We start from the raw sequence: 25,736 nt of genomic DNA, 5'->3' as shown, positions 1-25,736 counted from the left end.
TTCGCTGGAGTCCCGAGATTTAGAAATGGATTTATAACTTTTTCCAGACGGCCAGATCTTGATTACTTTGTTTCTCATTTGTTCCTGATTTTCCTTCAATGACTGCATGATGTTTGGAGGATCCTTTGGTCTACTCCACTTTGTCAGGCAGGCTCTATTTAAATGATCTGCTGACTGAGAACAGGTGTGGGTGTGGTCAGGTGTGGGTGTGGTTAGAGAAACTGATCTCTGCTTTCCAAAGATGTGATACACCACAGTTAATTTATGTTACAAGAGGAAGCGACACAGATTTTTCTTTTCTTTAATAATAAACACATTCATTTAGAAACAGCACTTTGTGTTTACTTGTGTTATGTTTGTGTGTGTGTGTGTGTGTGTGTGTGTGTGTGTGTGTGTGCGTGTGCGCGTGTCTCTGTCTCTCTCACAAAAACAACAAAAGAACTGTTTTACACAACTTGGGTTTATTTATACAGTTGTTGTGTACTTGGGTCATCTCATGTCATAACCATTAAATACCCCATGAAAGAAAAGATGAAACGAATAATGACAAACTTACTGAACATCATATGACCAACTCTGAAAGCTACGAGGAACATAAATGCTAATGACCAAAAAAAAGAGTAAACTGTGCTAATCAGGAGGGATACCACGAGGTTCTCAGAGAGAGGAGGATCAACACGTCACACGGTGCCAAACAGAAAACACCGAGCTCGTTCAGCGCCGACTCTGGTGGAGGATCTCCCGTACCTGCACAGTCTCTGGTCATGTCAGACTCTTTTATGAGAGACCTCAGCAGAATAGCAGAGCCCACATTAAGGCACAAGATGATACATGCCTCCTTTACACTGCAGAAAGACAGAGAGCAGATGGACACAAAATATATCATTTCAAATATGAGTCACACCTTTGACATGTGCTCTTAGGTCTCAGCAGTGTTTCTTAAGCATTAAGGCTTCATGACATGGACGTCTTATCTGTGTCTGTGCCACGGGGGCAGAGGTGCCCAGATCCCCCCCACACCAGCTACGTTTGTTTACAGTCGTTACTGGTTCCTGCTGGTGTGTTTGTTCTCTGTATTTTTGTAACAAATCTGGGATAAAGATGTATGTCTTGATCTGTTATATAATCTTGCATATATGTAATGTGATTTTGAACAGTTGTAAACTTCTGTATGACGCACGCCATCATAACTGGTAACTCAGTATCAGTTATGATGGCGTCCATTTACCGTAGATTTTTGTGTTCAGTTCCATGTATTTGTTTCCTGAGCCTGTACTCTGTGGTACCCAGGGCTTCACACACACACACAGACACACACAGACACACACTTACTGCTTAAAGAAGTTCTCTGGTTTTTTGCAGTAGTGACCAAAGAGAGGAAACAGATTTCTGGTCATGTCAAACTGAAGCTGAGCTGCTCCACCATCACTGAAGTTATTACAGAGGATCACCTGCCAGAGAAATATAAAGTTACACACTGAGACACGTTTTTAATACAACAGCATTTCTGTGACAGATGATCAGCTGGTTTGTGCTGGGAGCTCAAGTAATACTACAAAACTGACATAAGAAGTACATGAAGTGTGTTTACTGTAAAGTAAAGCTGAAAGGTTACATTTAGTTTGGTTTCAAAACTATTTTTGTTTGTTGTTTTTATTTAGGAGCAAATATCTCGACAGGGAACAGCTTGGAGTACAAAGTCTTCTACATTCTTTTTAACTCGATATCATTCAGAGACGTCACTAAACCAAAGAAGTCCTGGACCAAATTTTCAGAGGTCTTTAAATGTGTTGGTCCCAAACGACAGACCAGAGCCAAGAAAGGGTGAACATTTAAGGCTTTTATATTTCATCGTTTTTGAAATATTCATGTTCAGTGTGTGAAAAAATGGCCTGAAAGTGGCTCAACAGAACATCTTTCAAAAATATATAAAAAATATTTTGACATATGAAACAAAAAATTCACAGCGGGGAAAAATGTCAACATTCAACCGATATATTCAACACGCCGGCTTCATGGCAGGGATCACTCAGTAGGTAGACCGGTCGCCCCATGATCAGAAGGTCGGGGGTTCGAATCCACCGAACGGCTACCCTGAGGTGCCCCTGAGGAAGGTACCGTCCCTACACGCTGCTCCCCGGGCGCCAGCTTAGTGGCTGCCCACTGCTTCACTGAGTGAACGGGTCAAATGCAGAGAGAGTAATTTCCCCACGGGGATCAATAAAGTACACATTATTATTCTTATGGTAGTTTTATTAAATATACCAATGCAAAAAGCAGCCTGCAGCGTTTGGTGGGAACCTTCAGCAGTTCTGACTCAGCTGCTCTTCATCACACTTCCACACTGAGCAGACGTTTATTGTTCACACGCTCTGACACAAATCAAGAACAATAAGAGTGAGGTGGGTTTAGTGAGCACTGACTCCTTACATCTTGGTAGAGAAAGTTGTCGAGTCTTTCCGCCAGGCCCTGCCAGGCCAGGTGAAACAGAGAAAAGCCAAGCACCTGATGAAGGTTCAACAGTCTGTCCCTAACGCACAGCATCATGGGACATGCTGTACTGGACAGGGACATGGTGGACTGGTCTTGCTGTGACGGCAGGGACAACCACCTAAGTGAAGATCAGAGTAACAGCTAAAAACTGAATGAAACTCTGTAATGCGCGACTTTATTATATTTCTTAGTGGCAGAAAAAATATTAAAAGGACTCAAGAAACGATAATAAATACAAATAATGATCAAAACAACAGATTTAATGTAATTTTATAAAAATAAGAAATATGATGTCATTTTATTTTGATGATGTATCTGAATAATAGAAATAATGTGAAGTTTTTATCAGTGTTGTCCTGCAAAGCCCCACCGTGTAAATACAGCTCCAGCCAACACTGGCACAGGCTTTTAACTTCATATAATAACAACAACAGTAACTATTATTATTTTCCTTCTGTCAGACACAAACATAAACATGTGTTATGTGTAGTTATTTACAAGCTCTTGTAAAGGGGGGGGGGTATATAACAGCCAGGTGAATATGCTGCAATGCTGGATGACACCACAAGGTGGCGCCTCCTTCTTTGGCAACATTGGAATGAGGCTCACCTGTTTCACTGTCAGATTTCATGTAGTTCACCTGGTATTTCTGTTTTCTTGCTGACACATTCAGACTGATGTTATTGTTATTTTGACCTAAAAATATTAGAAAAATGGTACATAACCAGATGCTTACTCTTACTACTTATTACTTCCAGGCTGGACGACTGTAATTCATTATTATCAGGAAGTCCTAAAAACTCCCTGAAAAGCCTTCAGTTAATCCAAAATGCTGCAGCAAGAGTCCTGACAGGGACTAGAAAGAGAGAGCAGATTTCTCCTGTATTGGCTTCCTGTTAACACAGTACCATAACACAGCAACAGACCACTTCACGCTCAGATTGCTGGTCTGCTTGTGGTTTCCAGGATATTTAAAAGTAGCATGAGAGGCAGAGCCTTCAGCTGTCAGGCTCGTCACCTTCAGTGATACTACGATATAAATTTTAAGCTTCATCGTACTGTTGTAGATCTACGTAGCAAGTTTCATTTGTTAAAAGCATTACAACTGATGTGTGGAATTATATTAAATGACTTTTGACTGTTTGGAAGCAGAAGGACGAAGCGTCCTGCAGTTACTGTGTTACAACATAAGCCCTCGTTTAATGTATACATTTACGATTTGGAAAGCAAAGTTTCCCAAATTAACTATAAACAGTTATTGTTTGAGACAAACTGACAGCTGGATTACTTTAATGCACAAAAATAAATCTTTAAACCAGGTTCTGGTTGTGAAGCCTCTGGACTGCTGTCCCATTAATCTAAATCTACACAGATGTCTGAAAACTAAAACTTGATTTTACATTTTGTAAAACAATACAAAGAATTAGCCTGTCGTCAACAGGTAATTCTCACCTTTCTTGGCAATATGGTTTGGCTTTTTCTTTTATTTCTCTCATGAGAAAATCCAGCAGTCTTCCCAGCATATCTCCTTTTAAACGATCCAGCAATGCTAAGAGACCGTCAAACAGAGAGCCCTCGAGAGAAGCCAGACGACCCATCTCCATGATGCCCAGGCCTCCGGGTACAGCTTCCTCACCGAGTGAGACCGCTGTCTGCTGCAACTGTAGGAAGAACTGAAGAAAGGAAAAGAACCATAATTATAAAATCATAAATATCACTCATTGGCTCACCTGCAACAGGTCAATGCAGCATAATCTTCTAAAGATTTACTTTTTGGGCATCCCTGCATGAATCACCACCTCATCACCGTGGAGGGATTTGTGTGTCCCAGTGATCCCAGGGACTATGTTGTCTGGTGAAATTTGCCTCTGGTAGGGTCTCCCAGCAGATGGCCCCCACACCCAGGACCAAAAAGCAATTCACAGAACCCTCAAGTAGCAGAACAGTCCAGTGCACCCTACAGGAATGGGGTACCCGGGTCCTACCCTGGAGCCAAGCCCAGGACAGAGTCTTCAGGGCGAGGGCCACATTGGTCAAGGTGCCGGGCCTTGGCCAATGTGGTCCGGCCAGGCTCAGTCCTAAACAGCTGGGTCTGACGCAGCCACAGCTTTGTGCTGCACCCATAGAGACCTGGAGAATAAGATCAGTGACGATACACATCTCCTCAGTTTGGGAGGCTGAGAGCAGGCTGACCATACACCTTTTGGTACCATGGAGGCTGTGAAACGCTCCATCTTACCTGAGAAGGTTGGTCCCACCCACATGAGTGTGGAACATCGGTGCAGATGAAGCTGAAACACCATCTAATGCTTGATCGCTGGGTGTTCGGTGAGCCCCAAAATTTCAGTCAGCAGAGTGACCCTTGATGGTGAAAGGGCTTATCCCAGTAACGCCTCGGCTCCTTCATGCATGCCAGGACAGCGGACATGGGGAGGGGGTGAATTTCCCCGCCGATGGAGATGCCAGGCCGCGACACCTGGGCAGGAGGAATGGCATCCTCCTCATTTTCATCTACAAGGATATCCATGTTAACACCCTTCTCTTCATCTTCTCCGTGCTTCTCCCCAAAGCTGAGGAGCTGGTTGAAGAGAGGAGGAAGCTCAGCCTCTGGGGGGACATGGTCCTCGGAGGGGGGACATGGTCCTCAACCATATCCCCCCCCAGCATGCAGCAGCTGAGCTGGATTCGCCACTGGGCTTTGCTGCAGTGACGCGAAGGAAGGGATCGGCTTTGGGGTCACAGCCACTTGCAAATGCTGCTCCCAGAGTCCGCTGGGCATTACGTGGGAGTGCTTGCAGGAGTCGGGGTCTGCTTGCAATGCCTGTGCATGCTTGAAGCCCATTTAGGCAACGCAGAGGGGATGGGGGTCATAGCTGAGATGGTTAGTCTGCACCCAGCTGGGCAAGGGCGAAACACGACACCCTTAACCTTACCCCACTGGGGTTCATCTGAGAGGATCCAGCGGCTGTATTTACTAAACCTTCGCTTTGGCAGCTAGCAATAGCCACAAACACAAAACCAGAAGCTACTTGACAAGCTCGTTTTGTAACACGCAGATAGCAGTAACACAACACCCACTATTACAACAATATATTAGCTCGACGAAAAGATATAATTACAGCATAACAGATGTTCTTGAGAACCAGAAAAACAAGTTCGTGTACTACCTTAACGGCAGCATCATTGAACAGATTAAATGAACTATCGTGGTCCAGGACCAGGACTGCCTGGTATGGGGCCTGGGGCTCTTATAAGGGGGTCAAGGGGACCCTGTGTCCTGGAAGTGATTGGTCCATCTTGGACAGACAAGCTGGTAGTGACGCTTCCACGATTGGTCATGCCAGAGGGCGCTGCTTACAGCGAGATACGGAGGAAGGTTTGAAAGAGAACACGCACCACATCGTTTCCCCAGTCTCCCAGTATGGTGGAAATGTAGTTGACAGCATTGAGGATGGCACAATAACGGACACCCAGTGGGCAGCGAGACTCCTCCTTCATCACCTAGAAGGGAAATGAACAAAGAAACATTTAAAAACTGACTGGAACTTAAAATTGTTTCTGAAATAGCCATAAAACCTTTCCCAGACTGATGAGGAGTGACAATACTACCATAACACACCTAAATGCTCCAGACCGGGACTGCTTCTGCTTCGGCTTAGATAATAAGATCAACAAAGAGGTAAACATTGTTTTTTTAATGGCCACTGGTTTTGCAACATTTTCTGGAATCCCTTTGCTGCCGTACGTTTTGCCCATCTGGTGCTTAAAGGGGTTAACAAAGACTATGAAACGTGTGCACATGAGTGGGTGCTCCAGATCTGTGGTCACCTGGATGCAACTAAACTGGACTGCATTAAGGAAGAATGTGCCTGATAGACCAGCAGTGGATGGTAACCAGGTGCAGCAGACTTGAATGGACATCACACTTCATCCACTATGACTGTGAGTGATTATTGTCACTGGGTAAAAAGAGGATTTTGTTCATTGATTTGGAGCAGATGATGGAGAGCTAACCTAATTCCCTGATCGTTCTGTCATCTCATGTTGTCAGCTGTTGTTTTGAATCTGAATGTTACCTGAGTGAGTCGTATACGAAAGTCATCCACGAGTTCTTTCTGCAGCTCCAAAAATTTCAGTTGTGCAGAAGGACAAGGTAAGGTCCGGTACCGCTCTAAGTGTGGAGGGACGACAGAAATAAAATTATTCAAAAAATGTTTATAAGCAGTAATAGGAAATAAGATATTTTATAAACATTTTTGTATCCCTTCCAAAATGGAAATCTGTTACAGCAGCTCGTATTGTTATTTTTTGATTCCTTCTTCACCTGATAAAGTTGATTTACCAGTATAATCCTTTGCACCAGTATCACTGGTAAGAGTTTGATACTACCACCATGCTTGACTCTTTATAAGTGGGCCGCACTTTCTATTACAGCTCTGTAATAAAGTGGTAATAGTATGGTAACAGGGGAAACAGGGGAAAGTTATTACTATGCAAATAAATTAATAACCGCATAATATCCAGGTAATATCATGGTAGCAACAGTGGTTAAGGGTGATTAATATTACCCTGAAATTTATGTAATAGGATAATAAGAGCCCAAAAACTGGGACACAGCTGTGTAATAAAGGGGTAATAGTACAGTAACAAGGGAAACAAGAATATAATAATGTGGTCATTAGAAATATGAAGGAACCAGAGCTGCAAAATGCAAAACTGCCTGTTTCTCTTTAATAACATATGAATAACCAGGTAACAAACTTTAAAAACAAACTGAAAGGATAGTAAAAACTACCACCTGTGGCAGTTTCTGTGTAATCAGCATGAATTTAATACCATGGTCATGATAGTTGAACAAAACAAGCATCGGGACGTCTGTCATGAACTGGAAACACTTAATAATGAAGTTTAAAAGAATAACACATATGAATACATTAGATACACACAGGAGAGTAGAGGACCCCCCCTCACAGCATAGTTTAGACATGGATGACAACACAATATATTTCAGGTAGGAAAGAAAGTGGAGCACAGTTTGAAAATGTCCAGTACACAGAAATAAGACAGAAATAAGATGCCGTCCACGTTCTCCTGTCTGTCCAATTCAGGTTTGTGGGGGGAGCAACACCATCGTCTGATTAACCCCCAACCATGCAAAGATCCAGCCTCTCCTGCAGAAAGTAGCACCAAGTTTTAAAAGAAAAACGATGTTTAAAGAAAGCTTGATGTAAATGGCAGTTCTTTAAGCAACACCTTGACAGATACAGACTGTCCTACTGAAAAAGTGCACCTTTATAATTTGTGTATAAAGTAAAATAATTAATTCATCTTTTTCCTTTTCTGCCCAAAACAACATATTAGAATATTAAATGTCTATAATTAGAAATAAACCACTACAAAATCTCCTGGGGATAGAGATCTATAGAGCTATATTCTGATTATACCAAACCTCGGACCACGTTACCTAAACTGTTGAAAACTGGAGTGCTCAATGTTCAGGCGAACATGTCTTATTTGAAAGTATAACTAACCACATCTAGTTCTCTGTCCATAGTTACAATAATAATGGGCAGCTTAACCTTACTTTTATGCTAACCTTAGTTTTTAGAACTAGTATTATTAGGTAAGCTAACGTTGGGTACTAACCTGCTGTTAGCTACTCTGTCAGTAATAGTATAGTAATAATAATAATAATAGTATAAGTTAATAACTACAAGACATCCTAAATGTAACTTAAGGAATAAAAAAATAAGGTTACCTTACCTTGCAGTCCGACATCAGTAGCTGAATGAGGGTTTGATTCCAAATGTATTGTTGTAATCCGCTGGTCTATACAAGCATGGATGTATGAGGCAAGCTAAAAAGGAGGCAAATAGTGGCTAAGCTAGCAGTTGGCTCCAACTTCTTCTTCATCTTTATCCAAAGATAAAACAGCAAGTACAGACTCCCAGTAGGCAGCAGTCGACATTTTTATTTATACAGCGCCAAATCACAACAACAGTTGCCTCAGGGCGCTTTATATTGTACAGTAGATCGTACAATAATAGATTCAGGAAAACTCAACAATCATATGACCCCCTATGAACAAGCATTTTGGCGACAGTGGGTAGGAAAAACTCCCTTTTAACAGGAAGAAACCTCCGGCAGAACCAGGCTCAGGGAGGGGCGGGGCCTGATCATTCTGGATTTAACAGGGAGCCAATGAAGGGAAGCCAATACAGGAGAAATCTGCTCTCTCTTTCTAGTCCCTGTCAGGACTCTTGCTGCAGCATTTAGGATTAACTGAAGGCTTTTCAGGGAGTTTTTAGGACTTCCTGATAATAATGAATTACAGTAGTCCAGCCTGGAAGTAATAAATGCATGAACTAGTTTTTCAGCATCACTCTGAGACAGGATATTTCTAATTTTAGAGATGTTGCACAAATGGAAGAAAGCAGTCTTACATATTTGTTTAATATGTGCGTTGAAGGACATGTCCTGGTCAAAAATGACTCCAAGGTTCCTCACAGCATTACTGGAGGCCAAGGTAATGCCATCCAGAGTAAGAGTCTGGTTAGATACCATATTTCTAAGATTTTCAGGGCCGAGTACAATAACCTCAGTTTGATCTGAATTAAGAAGCAGAAAGTTAGCGGCCATCCAGGTCTTTATGTCTTTAAGACATTCCTGCAGTTTAACTAATTGGTGTGTGTTATCTGGCTTCATGGACAGATAGAGCTGGGTATCATCTGCATAGCAGTGAAAATGTATGCTATGTCTTCTAATGATGCTGCCTAAGGGAAGCATGTATAATGTAAACAGAATTGGTCCTAGCACTGAACCCTGTGGAACGCCATAATTAACCTCAGTGTGTGAAGAGGACTCTCCATTTACATGCACAGATTGGAGTCTATTAGATAGATATGATACAAACCACTGCCAGCTCTTTGCAGGCTGTTTGTATTTATGCTTATTACAAAGAACCTACCACAGGTAAGTTATCAGTGGTAATAACTTCCCACACTAATAGAAAGTGCGACCTGTAAGTGTACTGAGATTGAAAAGTCTCACATTTACTTCTCTAAACAAACAAACATAGTTCTTCTACTGAAGCTCCTGTTTGTTAAATGAATGTTCAATTTCCAGTATGTCATTTCTTCAGACTTCAATCATCCAATCAAATAAATGAGACCAAACGAGTCAACAGCAGAAAAAGTTGTTTGGCATTGGCACAGAAGATTTGGCAAGTTTTTCATGGGTGCGACAAACATACCCTGCTACTCAACCCACAAACGCATTTTCATTACGACGTGGCACCATTTAAAGATAAAGCAGGCTTTCCAACGGCATAGAATTTATTTCCATAAAGCAGTTTACAACAAAGAAATCATTGACCAAACATCATTTCCTTACCTCACCTCTTGCTCTTTGGTGAAATGGTGTTATACATAAGTTAGAATATTGTTGTTATTAAACATAACACATAACAAAACAGCTTAAGCTAATCTAAAACAGACGCACAGACAACGATACTCAAATCTTACCAGTAATAACCTGCAGCAGAGTCATGAAAGTCTCCGCACAGTCTGGAGCCTTCAGATCATCCATATCACTGATGTCTTTATACTGAGAGCTCCAGGCTCTTTCAGCCGAGAGCATGGCATCCATCTTTTCCACTGCCACTGTGTGTATATACAGAGAAAGATTTGTATCAATCAGTTATTAATCAAACTTGGAGACAATGAGAATTCACTTGTATTGTATATGCAGGCTACAGTATGAAATGAAATCTTACGAGCAACAGTAACAGCGAAGAACAGCCAAATGTTATGTAGTTTAAAAAAAAGAATCTGTCACATTATTCAGAAGACATCAGAATGATCTGAAATGACTGCAGGGCCTTTATGCTACAATATAAGGTGCTTTAAGGCAACTGTTGTGATGCTATATCAGTAAAACTGAACACGTGTGTGTCAGTCTCAGGGTCCATGGATTAGCCGCACTGGTGTCACTGAGTTCTGACCATTGAATAAAATATTTTGTGCAACTGCTGACACAAAGCTGATTTTGTATTTTAGGCAGTACCACACCATCTGACTTCAACAAAGTGGTCCAGGACGTCCTGTTGACTAAATGCGCTCCTGAACAAGTGTTTGCTCTTATAATGACATTTAGTCTGAGGCCGTGTTAAAGAATAACCAAGCACGTCACTGCAACTGATTCTAGGACTTAATGCAAATCCTCCAAAAGAGTGAATCGACTTCTCTGTAGTGGATCATGTAGCATTGCTAAGCCTTTACTGTAACACTAATAGTAATTTTGAGAAACTGTTTTATAACCTAGTGTCACTGGGAAACAGTGAGAATCTACTACTGTTAGAAACTTCATGACTGTCATTACGCCGTCGATGAGCAGCATTAATGTTTCATCAATCTCAGTAAGATCTCAGCAACATTAGACCCTGTCCTTCATGTTTGACTGTAATTAACTGCAGTTTGGGTTTTTTACAAACCAAACACATGGTCCAAACTGCTTCAGGATGAAGACTAACAGCATCACAGTAAGATTTGTTTAGCATATTGACCAAAGAGTTCACGGTGTTGTCAAAGAGGTGAATGATGCAAGAAGGTTACCTCCTCTGTGACAGACTCATTTATATGGTGTGCGACACGTATACTCGGGGTTATGGGCTGGAGCAAAGCAGTCACTTTCCACTGATTGGAGTGATCTAGTAGGTGTGGAGCTCATTCAAACAAAAATCTGAGTTTTGCTCATTTAATATTGAAATAACAGAATAACAAATGAGACCAAGAAAAGCGTGGTACAGATCTTATTGGAGTAGCAAAGTCCAAATCATCCTTAAAAACTCACTCTTCTTTTCCATAGTGAGCCACTTCTGAAGGACTGCATCCTCGAGAAGGAGGTGAAGCACACCAGGCAGCTCTCCTGGGTAGGAATGGTTGCTTCTCAGCTCCTTCTCAAATTGCAGCACCTCCTCCACCAAGTGACAGAAGAGCACATCATCATACAGCAGCTTAGAAGCATCGCTGGCCACTTTCTCTTGGACTAGAGACAACAGGCCTCGACACAACTCCACCTACACGAACACAAATGTCCTGATAAGTTTCAGGAAACAACGAGTTTGCATGAGGCAGCTTAATGTTGGAAGATCTTCCCTGTAAGCCACTCAGCAGAGGGTGGGAGCTGAGAAACTTTCTAGTGCTCTTGTACAATAATAAGTCGTAATAAATATTAAAGCTATCTGCCTCTTAGGTTTGATGTCATTAGTCTTCTCTGGTTCCCAAACTCAAACACCGCGGCGTCGCTGAAATAGAAACTGCCCAAACTGTTCTAAACTGTGTTACAGTTTAATGACCCGTGAAAAACAGCTTGTTTGAATCTTATAAGCATCAATTATTTCAGTTAGCTGAAACAGTTCCTACTTCAAATATCCTCTTACAGTCCACCTATAGTCACTTTCATGCCCACACTTTAGGAATGAGTGAATTACAGCATATTAACAGAAAGCATACCTTGGCACTTAGAGTTACCCCTCCTCGCTCCAAGATCGGCTGGATCGTTTCCTCCATGAAGGTGGAGTTATTTCCCATCCACATGAGAACCTGTGTGAGGTACCATTCTGGCTGAAAATACACAAAGGAAGGATGAGTTTATTTTGGATTGTGATGACAGTCACAAAGCTAGTCTCTCTGATACAGCTTGTTCTTGTACAAGTAGAAAACACAGGACTAAATAACAGCCTGGATTAATTTCACTGGGTAAGGTAATGCCAAACATACGCTTCTGCAGCCATGACAGAGGGCACAAGTATTCCTGTTCCAAACAGCACCCAGTTTATCAGCAGGAGGACGCAACTGCAAACATACTCTACAGATGATCTGCTAACAATGACGACTGTGACCACAGGAGCAACAGTTTGAACAGAAGCACAGACTGTTACTCGGAATCTAACAAACATCCTATAAACTCTTCCAAGTAAGGAAAAACATGAGCTGCACAACCACAACTAAACCCACTGGTGAGGACGAGGGGATACCCTGGAACATGCAGCTGATCATCATCATCAGCACATGACCATTTAGAGACGGAACACACGCCCCGCTTTGCCCACGGCAACATAATTACACGGTATTACAAAAAAATACATAACCTTAGCGTACGTACAGTACGATTACTGCCATCGCCTCTCAGAGTGAAGAATCAGCTCTGAATAGTCCGTGTTAATCCTTTTCAGAATCAGGATACTTTATTAATCCCTCAGGAAATTATGTAGGAGCGAAATTTTCAGCCTCTTCTTGAATCTTTTCGTAAGCTATGCTTTACTCTTGCAGGAGACGTCCTGAATGGATTTGAGGCCCCATCGCCCCCCAGCATCAATAACAAGCTGCTTATTGCAGAAGTTATGACACTTCACTCGCTGATTAGCACCCGGCCTCGGAGCCAGGGAGCGCTCGATCGCTCGAGGCCGCATTAAGAGGAATTTACTGTGGAGCAGACGGAGCGCACTCGCTGTACGCTCCACTCCACGCCTGCCTGTCTGCCTGCAGCGTGTTGTCAAGTGGATGCAGTCTGTGAGCAACTCTAAAGCTTGTGCTGTCGGTCCGTGAAAGAGAGCAAAGTTACAAAGCGTTAAACTGAAAGCGAGAGTTAAAAATAATGAAAAGTGTGCTTTTGATGAGGTGCTGTCCACGTGCTCTCCAAGGTTCACAGGATGGTTTGGATCTATTAATTATCCATAAATCAAACAGTGATTCCTTCAGTAACTCACATGTACGCTTATCAACAACTAGGATTTCAATATAAAAGCCACAGAAACATGACTTCCCTGTAACATTGATAATGACAGCTAATGCAATCCCACCTTAAAATGACAGAACAGTGCAGTAACCCTGCGATCCAGGGAGCGTGGCAGCACTGCATCACATCACGACGCACATCAAACACTTACTTTGTTCCCTCTTGTGTTAATCAGCGTCCAGACTTTGACCATGTTACTGCCAAACGTTTTAGTGGTCAAAGCTGTTTTCAGTGAACTCTCACCTTACTGACAGAGTTGGTCTGCCGGTTCCCATAGAAGTGGTATTTGAACCTCTTGTTGAGAGGCAACAACATGATCTGGATGGGCAGACAGAGGGGAGCAGGTTTGGACATCTGGGGAGAGGACAGAGCTTCGCTGGAGTCCAAAGTCCTCTGAGACAGGAGATCATCGCTGTCAGACACAGTTAAAGAGCAACGTGTGTGCAGCTTTTACTCAGTCCTGCAGGGAACATGTTCTGTGTTATTATAAAGACGACGATTGTCCAGGTAAGATGACAGCTCTACACGCATGTGGAACAAACATTCCTGTTCATAATGTCATTTTAATGTCACGTCTCCTGCAAACCATGTTTAAACTTTTAAACAGTGTCCCCAAAATAAGGTCGTCTGAAATTAAAAGGTCTCTCTGGTTACACCAAAATATAAGCATGGGAATGTATATAATGTTAAGGTGTGTGTGTGTGTGTGTGTACCCATTTACAACAGGTAAATGAAATAATAGTTAAATTATTTAAATTAGGTCAATTTTAACCTCAAATGAAAACATGGCCGATTACATTTTTCTTTAACAAAAATGAAGCCAAAATGCACAAAAAACACATAAAAACATGCAAAGTAACAGCCAGGTGTTCTTAATCAGGCCACTTGGTCAGAGGGCCCGATGGCGCCAGCGTCCGGCAGCCTCGCCTCTGTCAGTGCGCCCCAGGGTGGCTGTGGCTACAATGTAGCTGCCATCACCAGTGTGTGAATGTGTGTGTGAATGGGTGGGTGACTGTGTGTAGTGTAAAGCGCTTCGGGGTCCTTAGAGACTAAGTAAAGCGCTATACAAATACAGGCCATTTACCATTTACTTGATGAATTCATTAAATCTGCCCACCTGTAGAAACGCGGAGGATTGGAGCATTCAGTTTTTATTAACAAAACTCCATGAATATGGAGGCTGAAGGGACATTTCCCAACACGATAAAGTCACAAATGAGAAACATGGCAGACAGTTTCCAATCATCCTACAAAATCAAGGATACGAGGTCTGCAGGGCGAGGAGCTGCCCAACCAGCAGCTCCAGCTGGCCTTCAGTCTCCTGACAGCTGGGCGTTGGTGTCAGTGACTGAGTGGGAGGAGAGATGATCGGCCAGTGAAGCTGAGTCAGCAGCTTCTCAAAATCACTGTGAAAGAAGAAAATGGATTTAGGTCACATGTCAGGGGACATCTTTGCTTTTCTGAAGTACATTTATTAACAGCTAGCTCATTTTAAAGAATCATTAGCAAATTTACAAACTAGCTGAACTGATGATGGAGCATGTGTCAGATTTATGAATGTGTTTCTGAACTGAAGCAGCTGGAAACTCCCATCAGGGAGAGGCAGCAGCAGTTCCATATGTTCGGAAATATGTGGTTAGGATCGGTCCCTCCATCAGAAACTCTCATAGCTCCATACTCTAAATGCACACATTCTTCCTTTTCTAACGCTTATTTAAGCCAAAGGAGAGAATCTGTGCCACAGCCGGCTCTGGGTTCACTTACGCTTAGTAGCACCTGACTGACGTGTTGCAGGATTGAGGTATTATTCCTACACAGCTGTGAGTCAGACACTACGCTTCATTTTAGATAAACACACAGATGCTGCAGCAAAATGCTCTTCTCACTGTATACAAACCATCCCCGCCTTCTTATAATGTTCTGCTCTGACACATGAAAGCAGATTTACTGCTACACTCTCAGTTTTGATCCATCCACTCGTGTAAAGTATTACATAATGACAGTTTACCACAAGCCTTAGTTACATTTTTATAATATATTTGAATACTTTTGAAAACCCAAATCTTGCGTCCGTGCAAATCTGTCACCGTGTCTTTAGTCTAATAAGGCACAGCAGCTTTGAGGGACTCCTACCTGGTCAGACGGTCCTTCATGATTTTGTGCCAGAAGCTAAGAGTTTCTTGGAGGAAGTTCTGGAGATGAGAACATCTAGACTGGTTTAGTCCATAATCCAGAGCCGCCATGCTGTCCACTGCCCTTATGGCTTCCCAGGCACTGCTGGTCATCAAACACTGCTGAACTGTAGCACTGGAACACAAGACTGCACGTCACTGCTTTCATTACACCACAGCAGGCACCGACAGGAAGACCACAGGCCATGAACCAGACTCAGAGAGGTGGGACGCTGAGTTATAGAAAAACATAAGCAATCTCACCCGGGTCACCTGAATCAAATGACCATTTCGTTACCAGACCTCTGGAGAACTCAAAGACATGTTGAGGAGGTCATTTAGCCATTTAAATCAGCTGTGTTGGATCAAGGACACGTCTGAAACCTGCAGGACACCGGCCCTCGAGGCCTGGAGTTGGACACCGCTGCCCTGTACCATCAGAGTCTAGATGCATGCTCAATCATCCAGGTAAGTAAAAGCCAAAGGTTCTGCTCATCTGGACGTTTTCATTGGGAGAAACGTTTCGTCTGAAAACATCCAGATGAACAGACTCAACCTTTGGGATTTCCCATCAGTGGCTTGATAAGAGCGTGCTGATAAGCAGCCACATGGCCCGTCTCCTCTTTAATTCAAAGGATGGAGCATCTGTGTTTTGGGGAAAGGATTTCAATTTGTCTGACCTTCACAACAGTTTCCCACTTTGCTTCGGTCTATTTTCCATGAGCTCTGGCACAGAGAATGGCACACTGCGCTCCTAACATCCAGGACTGACCTTTGACCCTGCACACAGATTTCTGCAGATTCCCAGAAGCTTTCGATGACACTATTGTTTGTAGATGATCTAATGATTCAACAGTCTCTGCAGTATGAGGTTGTGTTGATGCAGTTCTGACACACGCTGATGATCTTTTTACATGCTGTCATGTTACAGACCTGCTGCCACTTAATAACATTCAAACTCGTTTCTTTTCAGAACTCACTTTTTCCAGTTTTTGTTGCCCCAGTACCAACTTTAGAGGTTTGCTGCCATCAAATTTAAAATCAGCTCCTTTCCTTCCTTATTTAAACATTTAATAGATCTTCTGCTGTGAATAAAATACGGATTTATGGGACTTACAAATCATTGCACTCTGTTTTTATGTACACAGCATCTGAACTTTAAAAGACGGCATAAAGTTTTAATTGTTTTTTAATTGCTCATAAACAGTGAGGGTGTTACCTGAGCTCCTCTATGTGTTGAAGGCATCTTAGGTATTTCATGTGTCTCTCTATGAAGTCAACTTGGTTACATGTTTGTTCGAGTTTATCCATCCAAGGCTGGGCATCCTGTAGGTGCTGGAAAAAAGACAAACACACATTGAAGACGTCCAGTGTTTCAGTCTTAAACCAGCAACAATGCTGGACAGCAGCAGAGAAGTGTACAAAGATATTAGGGTTTCTATGCTGTACAGATTGGTCAAATTTCACATACACACACACACACTTTATTTATTTGTCTATATTTGTCCTTTAAGCTCGGCTCCTGTACCAGAGGACCAGGAGGATCTGCCACAGCATCGTATCTGTTCCTAAACGGCGTTCTTCTGGGCACAGATCTCAGATGTCAGTTTGGAGGTTACTGTATCGACAACATCGGCACGCTCCTATTAAGATGATGGGTGGTGTTCAAGGGAATCTCCTCTCAGATCTGGACCAGGGCATCCCTGAGCTGGACTGAGGTGAAATGCGTGGTGTCGGATAAAGCCATGAATCCATATCCGTGATGGTTCCTTTTCTCGCTCCTGGTCTTTCGCGGGTTTCTGCTGCCTAAAGTATTCACATGAGCACATGATCAGTTATCCTCCAAAGATAATCTCCCAGAGGTGTTCTACTGGATTTAGGTCAGGTGAGGATGGGCTGGTATCAGTTCCTTCATCCTCCAGGAACTGCCTGCATACTTTCGCCACCAGGCCAGGCATCGTTGTGCACCAGGACCCGCTGCACCAGCGTGGGGTCTGACTGCGGCTCCACAGATATCATCCTCTTACCTGGTGTTCTGCTCCAATCTGTTCTCCAGGTCTGGGGTAAAAAGGCTGAATGTGAATGGATATCTTTCTAGCTTAGCTACAACACTGCAACTAAAAACATTACTTATTCATCAGAGGTAAACATTCACTCTTTTAATCTCCAAAAGTTGATTCTGTTCATCTGGACGTAGCGTTTTGTGGGAGAAACGTTTCGTCACTCATCCAAGTGACTTCTTCAACGCTGGTTTGAGGGCGGAGTCAAGGAGGCCATTTACGTGAAAAGGGAAAGACCACCTCTGAATCGAGGAGGGGGCCTAAGGGTACATCTGTCACCATCTTACAATGCTGTGATTGCAGCCATTCCCCAACTCTCTGTGAATGGGACTCATGGCCATTGATCAGTGGTCTTTGATCAGTGGGTTTTGGTCAGCGGTTGTTGATCAATGGTCATGAGAATTTGCATAATTATGATTAAGGAACTGACCTCCCAGCCCATTGTTCCTTCAGTGGGCTGGTTTCAGTCATTATGCAAATGTGCTGGTTATAAGATTGAAACCTGCAGTCAGCTGAGACTGAAGAAGTCACTTGGATGATGATGAAACGTTTCTCCCACAAAACGCTACGTCCAGATGAACAGATTCAACTTTTGGAGAGTCCAACACTATGTTCTGAGATAACCCCCATCAGGACACTCAGTCACATCCCACAAAACAAATTCTCCAGTACACTTGCATACTTCTTTAAAAAGGGAAGCCTGCCAATCCAGATTCACTGTCCAGCCAAGATAGCCCCACAGCATCCAGAGTCCTCTGGAACTGAGTGTAAACCCTGTAGGGAGGGTTTATAAGGTTTATAAGGGTTTAAGGGTTTATAAGGTTTGGGGAAACCTGCAGTCAGCTGAGACTGAAGAAGTCACTTGGATGAGTGACGAAACGTTTCTCCCACAAAACGCTACGTCCAGATGAACAGATTCAACTTTTGGAGATTTACTTTCCTGGATGATTGAGAATGCATCAAGACATTCACTCTTTTAGAGTATTACTGGCCCTCTTAAGTTATTTTGATTTGACTTGAACGTTGGTGATATCTGATCAATCTATATGCTGTATACTGCTGTAAGTGGGCATTAATGCATCAAATATGCTGCTGCAAAACAACTAAGTTAACAGGAACACGATGAAAGCACGACGCAGGTTTCACCGGCAGAACACTGCCTGAAGTCATGCTTCCTCCGGTGACTCATTTCCATCCCATACTGCAGTAGATGGCCCCCTTTTGACTTCAGGACTGCCTTAAATGTCACAGATTCAACAAGGTGGTGGAAGCATTCGTCAGAATGATGCTGACATTTCAATACGGCCCAAACAGATTTCCAAGCTGAACATCCATGACGCGCACGGATGTCATGTTCAAGAAGCCAGTGCGTTGACGATCGGCATGTAATCTCGCTAAAAGCAGCCATGAAGAGGTTCCACTTTGGTCACAAAGGGGCAGGCGTGGTCACAGCAACACTCAGGTGGACTGTGGCATTTAAACAAAGTATGTTTGGTACTAAGAAGCCCAAAGGTCGTCACACCAGCTTCAGTCTGGTGTTTGCAGGTCGATCTATGACTGATTGGGTTTTACTGTGCATTTTATTATCCAGGTATGCTTTTACTGTACTGGCAGTGTAACTGGGATCATTGGGAAGTAAAGCCCAAACACTACTGGCACTAATGCAGCCCCAAACAATGACAGAGGCCTCACCGAGTTGTACACATGGCTGTATACTCACTGTTGTACCTCTCTCATGACCTCATCCACACTAATCACGACAATTTGAAGCAAAAAGTTCAAACTGGGATTCATCAGAGACATGCTGACACTGATTTTCAGCTCCTGTGAAATGTGTCACACATCACACTTTCTCCTATTTTCCTTCCTTAAAAATGTCTTTTTGTTTTTCTTTTCAATTTTATTTCAACATTATCACAACATCGCCTTAGGGTACTTTATATATTTTAAGGTAATGACCCTACAATAATTCAACACCCAGTGCATCATGGGAATCCCCGGCAGCCTATTGCAGCATAACTAAGGGAGGATTCAGGGTCACCTGGTCCAGCCCTAACTATATGCTTTAGCAAAAAGGAAAGTTTCAGGCTGAATCTTGAAAGTAGAGATAGTGTCTGTCTCCTGAATCCAAACTGGAAGCTGGTTCCACAGAAGAGGGGCCTGAAAACTGAAGGCTCTGCCTCCCATTCTACTTTTAAATACTCTAGGAACAACAAGTAAGCCTGCAGTGTGAGAGCAAAGTGCTCTAATAGGGTGATATGGTACTACAAGTATCAGCATACTATGTGGGTACAGTAACAGTAACAGAAAATTTAACAATACAATATGTTACAGATTTACAAATTTAAGAAATAGCACAATAAATACAAATACCTCAATAATAAATATCACCACTGCAGACGATCTCCACTGATGCTAGCAGTCGTTAACCTGACAAAGCTTCGATGTTGCTGCTTAGCTGACCTCAGCTTCCATCAGAGAGTCTGATGACACGTTCCTCTGACAGGTTCTGTCACAGAACAACCCCACACAGCATGCTGTGGACTTGGCTGTGAAGAACTCGCTTTCTGCAGCCACTGAAACACCAACAGATGGGACAGAGACAATCCTCACTGGTCAGTATCATCGGGCACTGCTAACCTTCTCAGCGTCTATGCACCAACCATCTGCTTCATCTCAGAGATGAAAGATCAATTCTGCAAGGAATCCTGAATCCTGAATCATTCCGTATCCAGGGTGGCACTGAACGATTCTCCTGTTTGGCACACTCGAAAACCAAGGTCAGGGAGGTCCCTTATTCACGAGCTGCTGTTTGCAGACGATGCAGCATTCATGTCTGCAGCAGTTAGTCAGCCCTTTGTCTCAGGCCTGCAACAAGTTTACCTTAACCATTAGCCCGAAAAAGACAAGCATCATGGTCCAGGGTGCTGACTCCGGTCCATCCTGAGGTGGTAGACACTTTCACCCTACCTTGGATCCACCATCTCTAACTCCCTCTCTCTGCAGATAGAAGTGAGTATAAGGACAGCAAAAACTGCAGCTGTCATGGCTGAACACGCGTGGTATCAAGCTTACATATTTGGCACTGAATCCTGGTCCGAGGAAGCCAGCCAGGACAGAAGGCTGAACAACTTCAGCCTCTGATATCTTAGACGTATTGTGGTAAACACCAACATACTGCAGAGAGTCAGGGTTCCAAGTCTGGGTGCACTCCTCAGTCAGAGTCAACTCAGATGGCTGGGCCATGTGCGACGCATGAACCCGGGTCACGTCCCCAATGGCGTATGGTGAGGTGTGCGAGGGCTCACACCCTGTTGGGCGACCAAAACTCCACTTCCACGTTTGGAAACGTGACATCAACCAAAACACCTGGGAAAGCTCAAGAGGCTCGGAGCGCTACCATCAAGGAGGGAGTCAAGACAAGAGTACTTTTTTGGCGTCCTTAGTGATGTCACTACCTTGTGCAGCATGTTGAAGGTAAGTTGTTCTCTCTGCAGCAGCGCCTCCAGGGAACACCTGGCGTCCTCGACAGCAGACAGAGCTGCTGAAACTTTAGGAGGCACCAAACTGGACACAGTCAGGACCTGAAAGACAAAACAGAACTGCTGACATTTCATACTGGAGATTTCAGAGCTTCATGATTATGTGAACTTTCTACAAACAATAAATTCTATAACTGTATGTGCACATGTAAATGTGCAAGGTACATGAGTGAGTAACAGAAAGAAGAGAGCAGCAGAAGGGGATGACAGCAGTCCTATGGAAAACTAAATATACCGTAAGGGTGTCGTTTGTATTTTAAATGATAAAAACTGGCTGCTTTGTGCACCAGTAACATCATCACACGGCCACATCCATTTATGCTCGCCATCACAAAGAGTGTCACCACTCAGACAGCAGCGCCACATCAACACCCACAGACGAAAAACCCCAAACGTTACATCTGAGACTTTACAGGCCACAGTTAGATTTTCCTTTCATACGAGGCATTCATAAACAACTATTATTAAAAAAAGTCCCAGTTTTTTCATTTCCATTTTATCCATTTTCTCCCTTTAAATAACTATAAAGACATGTATAATGGCATTTCAGTGGTGCAGCGTCCCCGTTTAAGAAAATCATCATTTGTAAAATTTCTAACATCTATTAAATACAAATAACTATAATAATAGATATAAATAGAAATAATATGAAAAGATTATGGGAAATACTGAACAGTGTTATAAAACGTGGGGCTGGACAAAGGAGCTATCCCAAGTATTTCATTTGTAATGACCATGAAGAATACAACATGGATGTTGTGGCAAATTGTCTCAATGAATTCTTTGTAACTGCTGGACCAAATTTAGCAAGAACAGTCACTGATCCTGGGACAGCACAGGACAAACCGGATACACTGACAGACAGAAATCCATATTCTATGTTTCTCACAGCCGTTGATGAAAATGGAGTTTTTGAAATTGTCAAAAAATGTAAAAATCAGAAATCTTTAGATTGTAATGATATTGATATGATAGTGGTTAAAAGAGTCATTGAGGCTATTATAAAACCGTTTACATACATCTGGAATTTATCATTTCAAACTGGTCGATTTCCAGACAGAATGAAAATAGCAAAAGTTATACCTCAAATCTATACAAATCTGGCAACAAACACCATTTCACAAACTACAGGCCTGTCTCTTTACTACCTCAATTCTCAAAAATTCTTGAAAAACTGTTTAAAAACCGACTGGAAAAATGTACAGATAAACATAAACTACTCACTGAGAGTCAGTACGGATTCAGACCAAGCAGATCAACATCATTGGCATTATTAGATTCAATAGAATACATCACAAATACCACAGACAAAAAGCAATATGTGGCTGGGTTATTCATTGGCTTGACAAAGGCATTTGACTCTATAGATCAGGATATGTTAATAAGAAAACTGGGACGTTATGGTGTCAGAGGGGCAGCTTTAGATTGGGTCCAGAGTTATTTAAGTGACAGGAAGCAGTTTGCGAAATTAAATGGTGGTTGCTCCTTATGTATGGACATTGCTTGTGGTGTACCCCAAGGGTCAGTTTTGGGTCCAAAATTCTTCAACTTGTACATTAACGACATCTGTAAAGTGTCCAAAGTATTAAAAATGGTTCTCTTTGCTGACCATACAAACATTTTTTGCTCTGGTGATGATCTGCAGAATTTATTGGAGGATATGACTAATGAAATAAGTAAAGTAAAATACATTTCTGGGGGTAAAAAAACTTAACTGAGAGCTCACGTAAGATATATTCATTCCAAAGTATCACAAAGCATTGCAATACTAAACAATGCAAAGCAGGTATTAGACGGGACATCACTTCATATTCTCTACTGTTCACTGGTTTCACCTTACTTAAGCTACTGTGCAGAGGTCTGGGACAATAACTGGAAAACTACATTACATTCACTTTGTACTCTTCAAACAAAGCAGTTTGAATCATCCACAGTGCAGGTTACAGGAAAATACAAACTCACTGTTCTTGCAGTCTGAAATATTGAAATTTGCCGATCTAGTGAAATTCCAAACAGCACAAATTCTATTCAAAGCAAAAAATAAGGAACTGCCAGAAAACATTCAGAGTATGTTTGTTTTTAAAGAAGTAAGTTATAATTTAAGGGGTTTTTGTAACTGAAGGTCCGTACTGCAAGAAAAAGCTTTTGTGTTTGTGTGCATGGAGTGAAACTGTGGAACAGTTTGAATATGGAATTGAAGCAACGTCCAAACATAAAACAGTTCAAAAAGAGTTATAAAACTATGATCAGCTTGAAGTATAAAGACAGGAAAATGTTGAAATTAAGTGAATGTCTCTAGAAAATGTCATGATGTGATATTATAGTATATCGGAAATCTGTTCGCTATTTTATTACAGATTGCATCAGTACGGACGATGACTAAATATTGACTGATAACTTATGGCAAAGGGGTGGGATTAAATAAGTGTGTACTTCTTCTTTCAACATGTAAATGAATCAGAAAGGTAGCCATATTGAAATGTATTAACTTTTGTATAGTATTTTTTTTCTCTCTTATTTTCTTTACTAAATGTGCCTGTACATTGTTTACATGTTTGAAATAAATTAACAAACAAACAATAATTATTGATACATATTTTAGAATTGTAATACATAATGCCAGAGCTTTTAATAACATTCATTTGATGAGGTGACATTTCTTGCAGGTGTACAATCTGACTTTTACGACCATATTCAATTTTCCCAAAAGGTTGGCTAGATAGACAGGTGTGTGTGTGTGTGTGTGTGTGTGTGTGTGTGTGTGTGTGTGTGTGTGTGTGTGTGTGTGTATGACATCAAGACCAGGAAGTTCGTGACCATGCATGGAGGGTTTCACCTCAAGTCCAGCATCCTGAGGCTCTATGCTAAGCACAAGGAAGGAGGCCGGGGACTGGTGAGTGTCAGCACCACAGGATGAGACATCAAACCAGTGCAGGTGGTGGGAGACAGAAGGACTCTGGCCGTGATCGTGCGTTACAAAAGCAGATCCAAACAGAGACAGAGCTCTATAAGCTCTCCTGAAGAGGATCCTGGATGTAACGCTAAACTTGGCATCAACAAATGTAGCTTTCATTGGTACAACAAAAGACCTGCATGATGTACAAAACTGTTATTTCTTTGGAAAAATACAGCTCTTGTCCCATTATGATCCACTGCTGTAAGAACTAATAATAATAATGAAGATGATTTTAGGTAGTGCCAGAAAGCACAGACACACTGTATGTTAGGCTGTCTGAAACAGTGATGTGCCCCTGGTGACTTATTTTCACTGCTGATTAAATGGAGTCAGTAACTTAGTAACAACTTACTAACCAGTTTCTGTGTGGTAAGATGAGACGGTGAGCTCAGGTTAAATGAATAAAACAAAAACGTGTTTCTAGTGTCCAAAACAACAACAACTGTTCCTGTAATCACCATTAAAACCTTTACTGGGAAGAAGTTGGTGTGAATCCTTCAAACGAGCGCATTAACAAACATGAAGAAAAACAACATTTTTAGTGATATTTAGAGATATTTCTGAGGAGAAAATGAAGCTGCTCGTCCGGTGTGTTCAAAGCCATCAGACAACAGGGGGTTTAATCCAACAAGCAGGAGTTTGTCATTCAAGTCTGTTTTGACAACAGTGAGACTGGAAAGCTGGGAGAAAGAGCCGGAATAGACTCAACACAATCAAAACACTGACTTCTGGCAGTGGCTCACACCAGCGCCCCCCACTGGCTGCCTGGAGGAGTACAGTTTGATTTAAAGCTATAAAAACTCTAAACTGAGCTCAAAACAAGGTCGAAAAATCTATTCTTAAAGGGATTTCTACCATAAATCTAATTTAACTATAAATAAGTGCATAAACTTCACAATAACGCACACACGTGTTTCTCGAGGACACAGAAATGTGTAAAAATACAGTGTTATAGACGTTTGTTTGTTTACGTTTTACATTTTTAGTTTACTGAGTAAAAAGGAGATCTATAGAAACATGCACCGTCATACTGCTCCCACGCCAGTGTCCACGTAACTGCGCCACTACTAATCTCATATCACCTGTAAGTGATGTTGCCTGTGCACGTTTTTACTGAGCTGCGATGAGGAGACAGATGCTGGCTGGCAGCCCACGGCTCATTCAGTGGGCTGTGAGGTCATTGTGCAAATGTCCTGTTTATAAAGCTGCAGTCAGCTGAGACTGAAGACGTCACCTGGATGATGACGAAACGTTTCTCCCACTGAAAACGTCCAGATGGACACAATCAGCCTTTTGGGAGCAATTACAGGGTTTGTTTGTTTGTTTTTAACTGGGAGACTGGGTTGCCAAATTTCCGAAACAATTCACGGCCGTAAGGGTAACAGCTGTCACAGCGAGCAGGACCACATCTCACGCATGTCTTCGCTGTGTTTCAGTATATATGATGATCTCTGTGCGTTGTTTCGTTCACCTGCTCCTTCAGCGTGTTGTTCTGCTCGGTCAGATGCTCCATCAGCTCACCGACGGTCTTCGGGCACATCAGCTCGGTGTCTCTGTCCTCCAGGAAACCCGCCACGAAGTCCTCCGCAGATAAAGCTTGGCGGCGTGGCGCTGCCGTGTAAGCAGGCTGCGAGGAACATGTTGTTATTTCACTCTCTGCTCGCTCTGGCGTTCCTGTCACGGCCGCCGCCATTTTTCCTCTCCAATGCAACGATCG

General features: G+C 42.5%; 1 protein-coding gene across 2 annotated transcripts; it reads right to left on the bottom strand.

Moving 5' to 3' along the window:
- Window positions 1-442: 442 nt before the first annotated feature.
- Window positions 443-25,736, bottom strand: rint1 (RAD50 interactor 1). 2 transcript variants are annotated; one of them, XM_063500886.1, is made up of 15 exons: window positions 25,491-25,736; window positions 20,980-21,105; window positions 16,681-16,796; window positions 15,424-15,597; window positions 14,556-14,696; window positions 13,534-13,702; window positions 12,006-12,116; window positions 11,344-11,569; window positions 10,017-10,154; window positions 6,570-6,664; window positions 5,890-5,994; window positions 3,946-4,166; window positions 2,431-2,611; window positions 1,333-1,451; window positions 443-845 (listed from the first exon to the last, which is right to left on the bottom strand). In XM_063500886.1, the coding sequence occupies exons 1-15, from the start codon at window positions 25,710-25,712 to the stop codon at window positions 635-637; spliced, it is 2,355 nt and encodes a 784-aa protein (XP_063356956.1). In that variant the 5' UTR covers window positions 25,713-25,736; the 3' UTR covers window positions 443-634. The 2 variants fall into 2 exon arrangements, with proteins under 2 accessions (XP_063356956.1, XP_063356957.1); XM_063500887.1 differs by lacking the exon at window positions 25,491-25,736 and adding an exon at window positions 25,102-25,449.

This window comes from Pelmatolapia mariae, linkage group LG17 (genome assembly GCF_036321145.2).
Source record: "Pelmatolapia mariae isolate MD_Pm_ZW linkage group LG17, Pm_UMD_F_2, whole genome shotgun sequence".
Classification (NCBI taxonomy): Eukaryota; Metazoa; Chordata; class Actinopteri; order Cichliformes; family Cichlidae; genus Pelmatolapia; species Pelmatolapia mariae.
The sequence above is the reverse complement of the archived record's forward strand: the minus strand, read 5'-3'. Positions and strand labels throughout refer to the sequence as shown.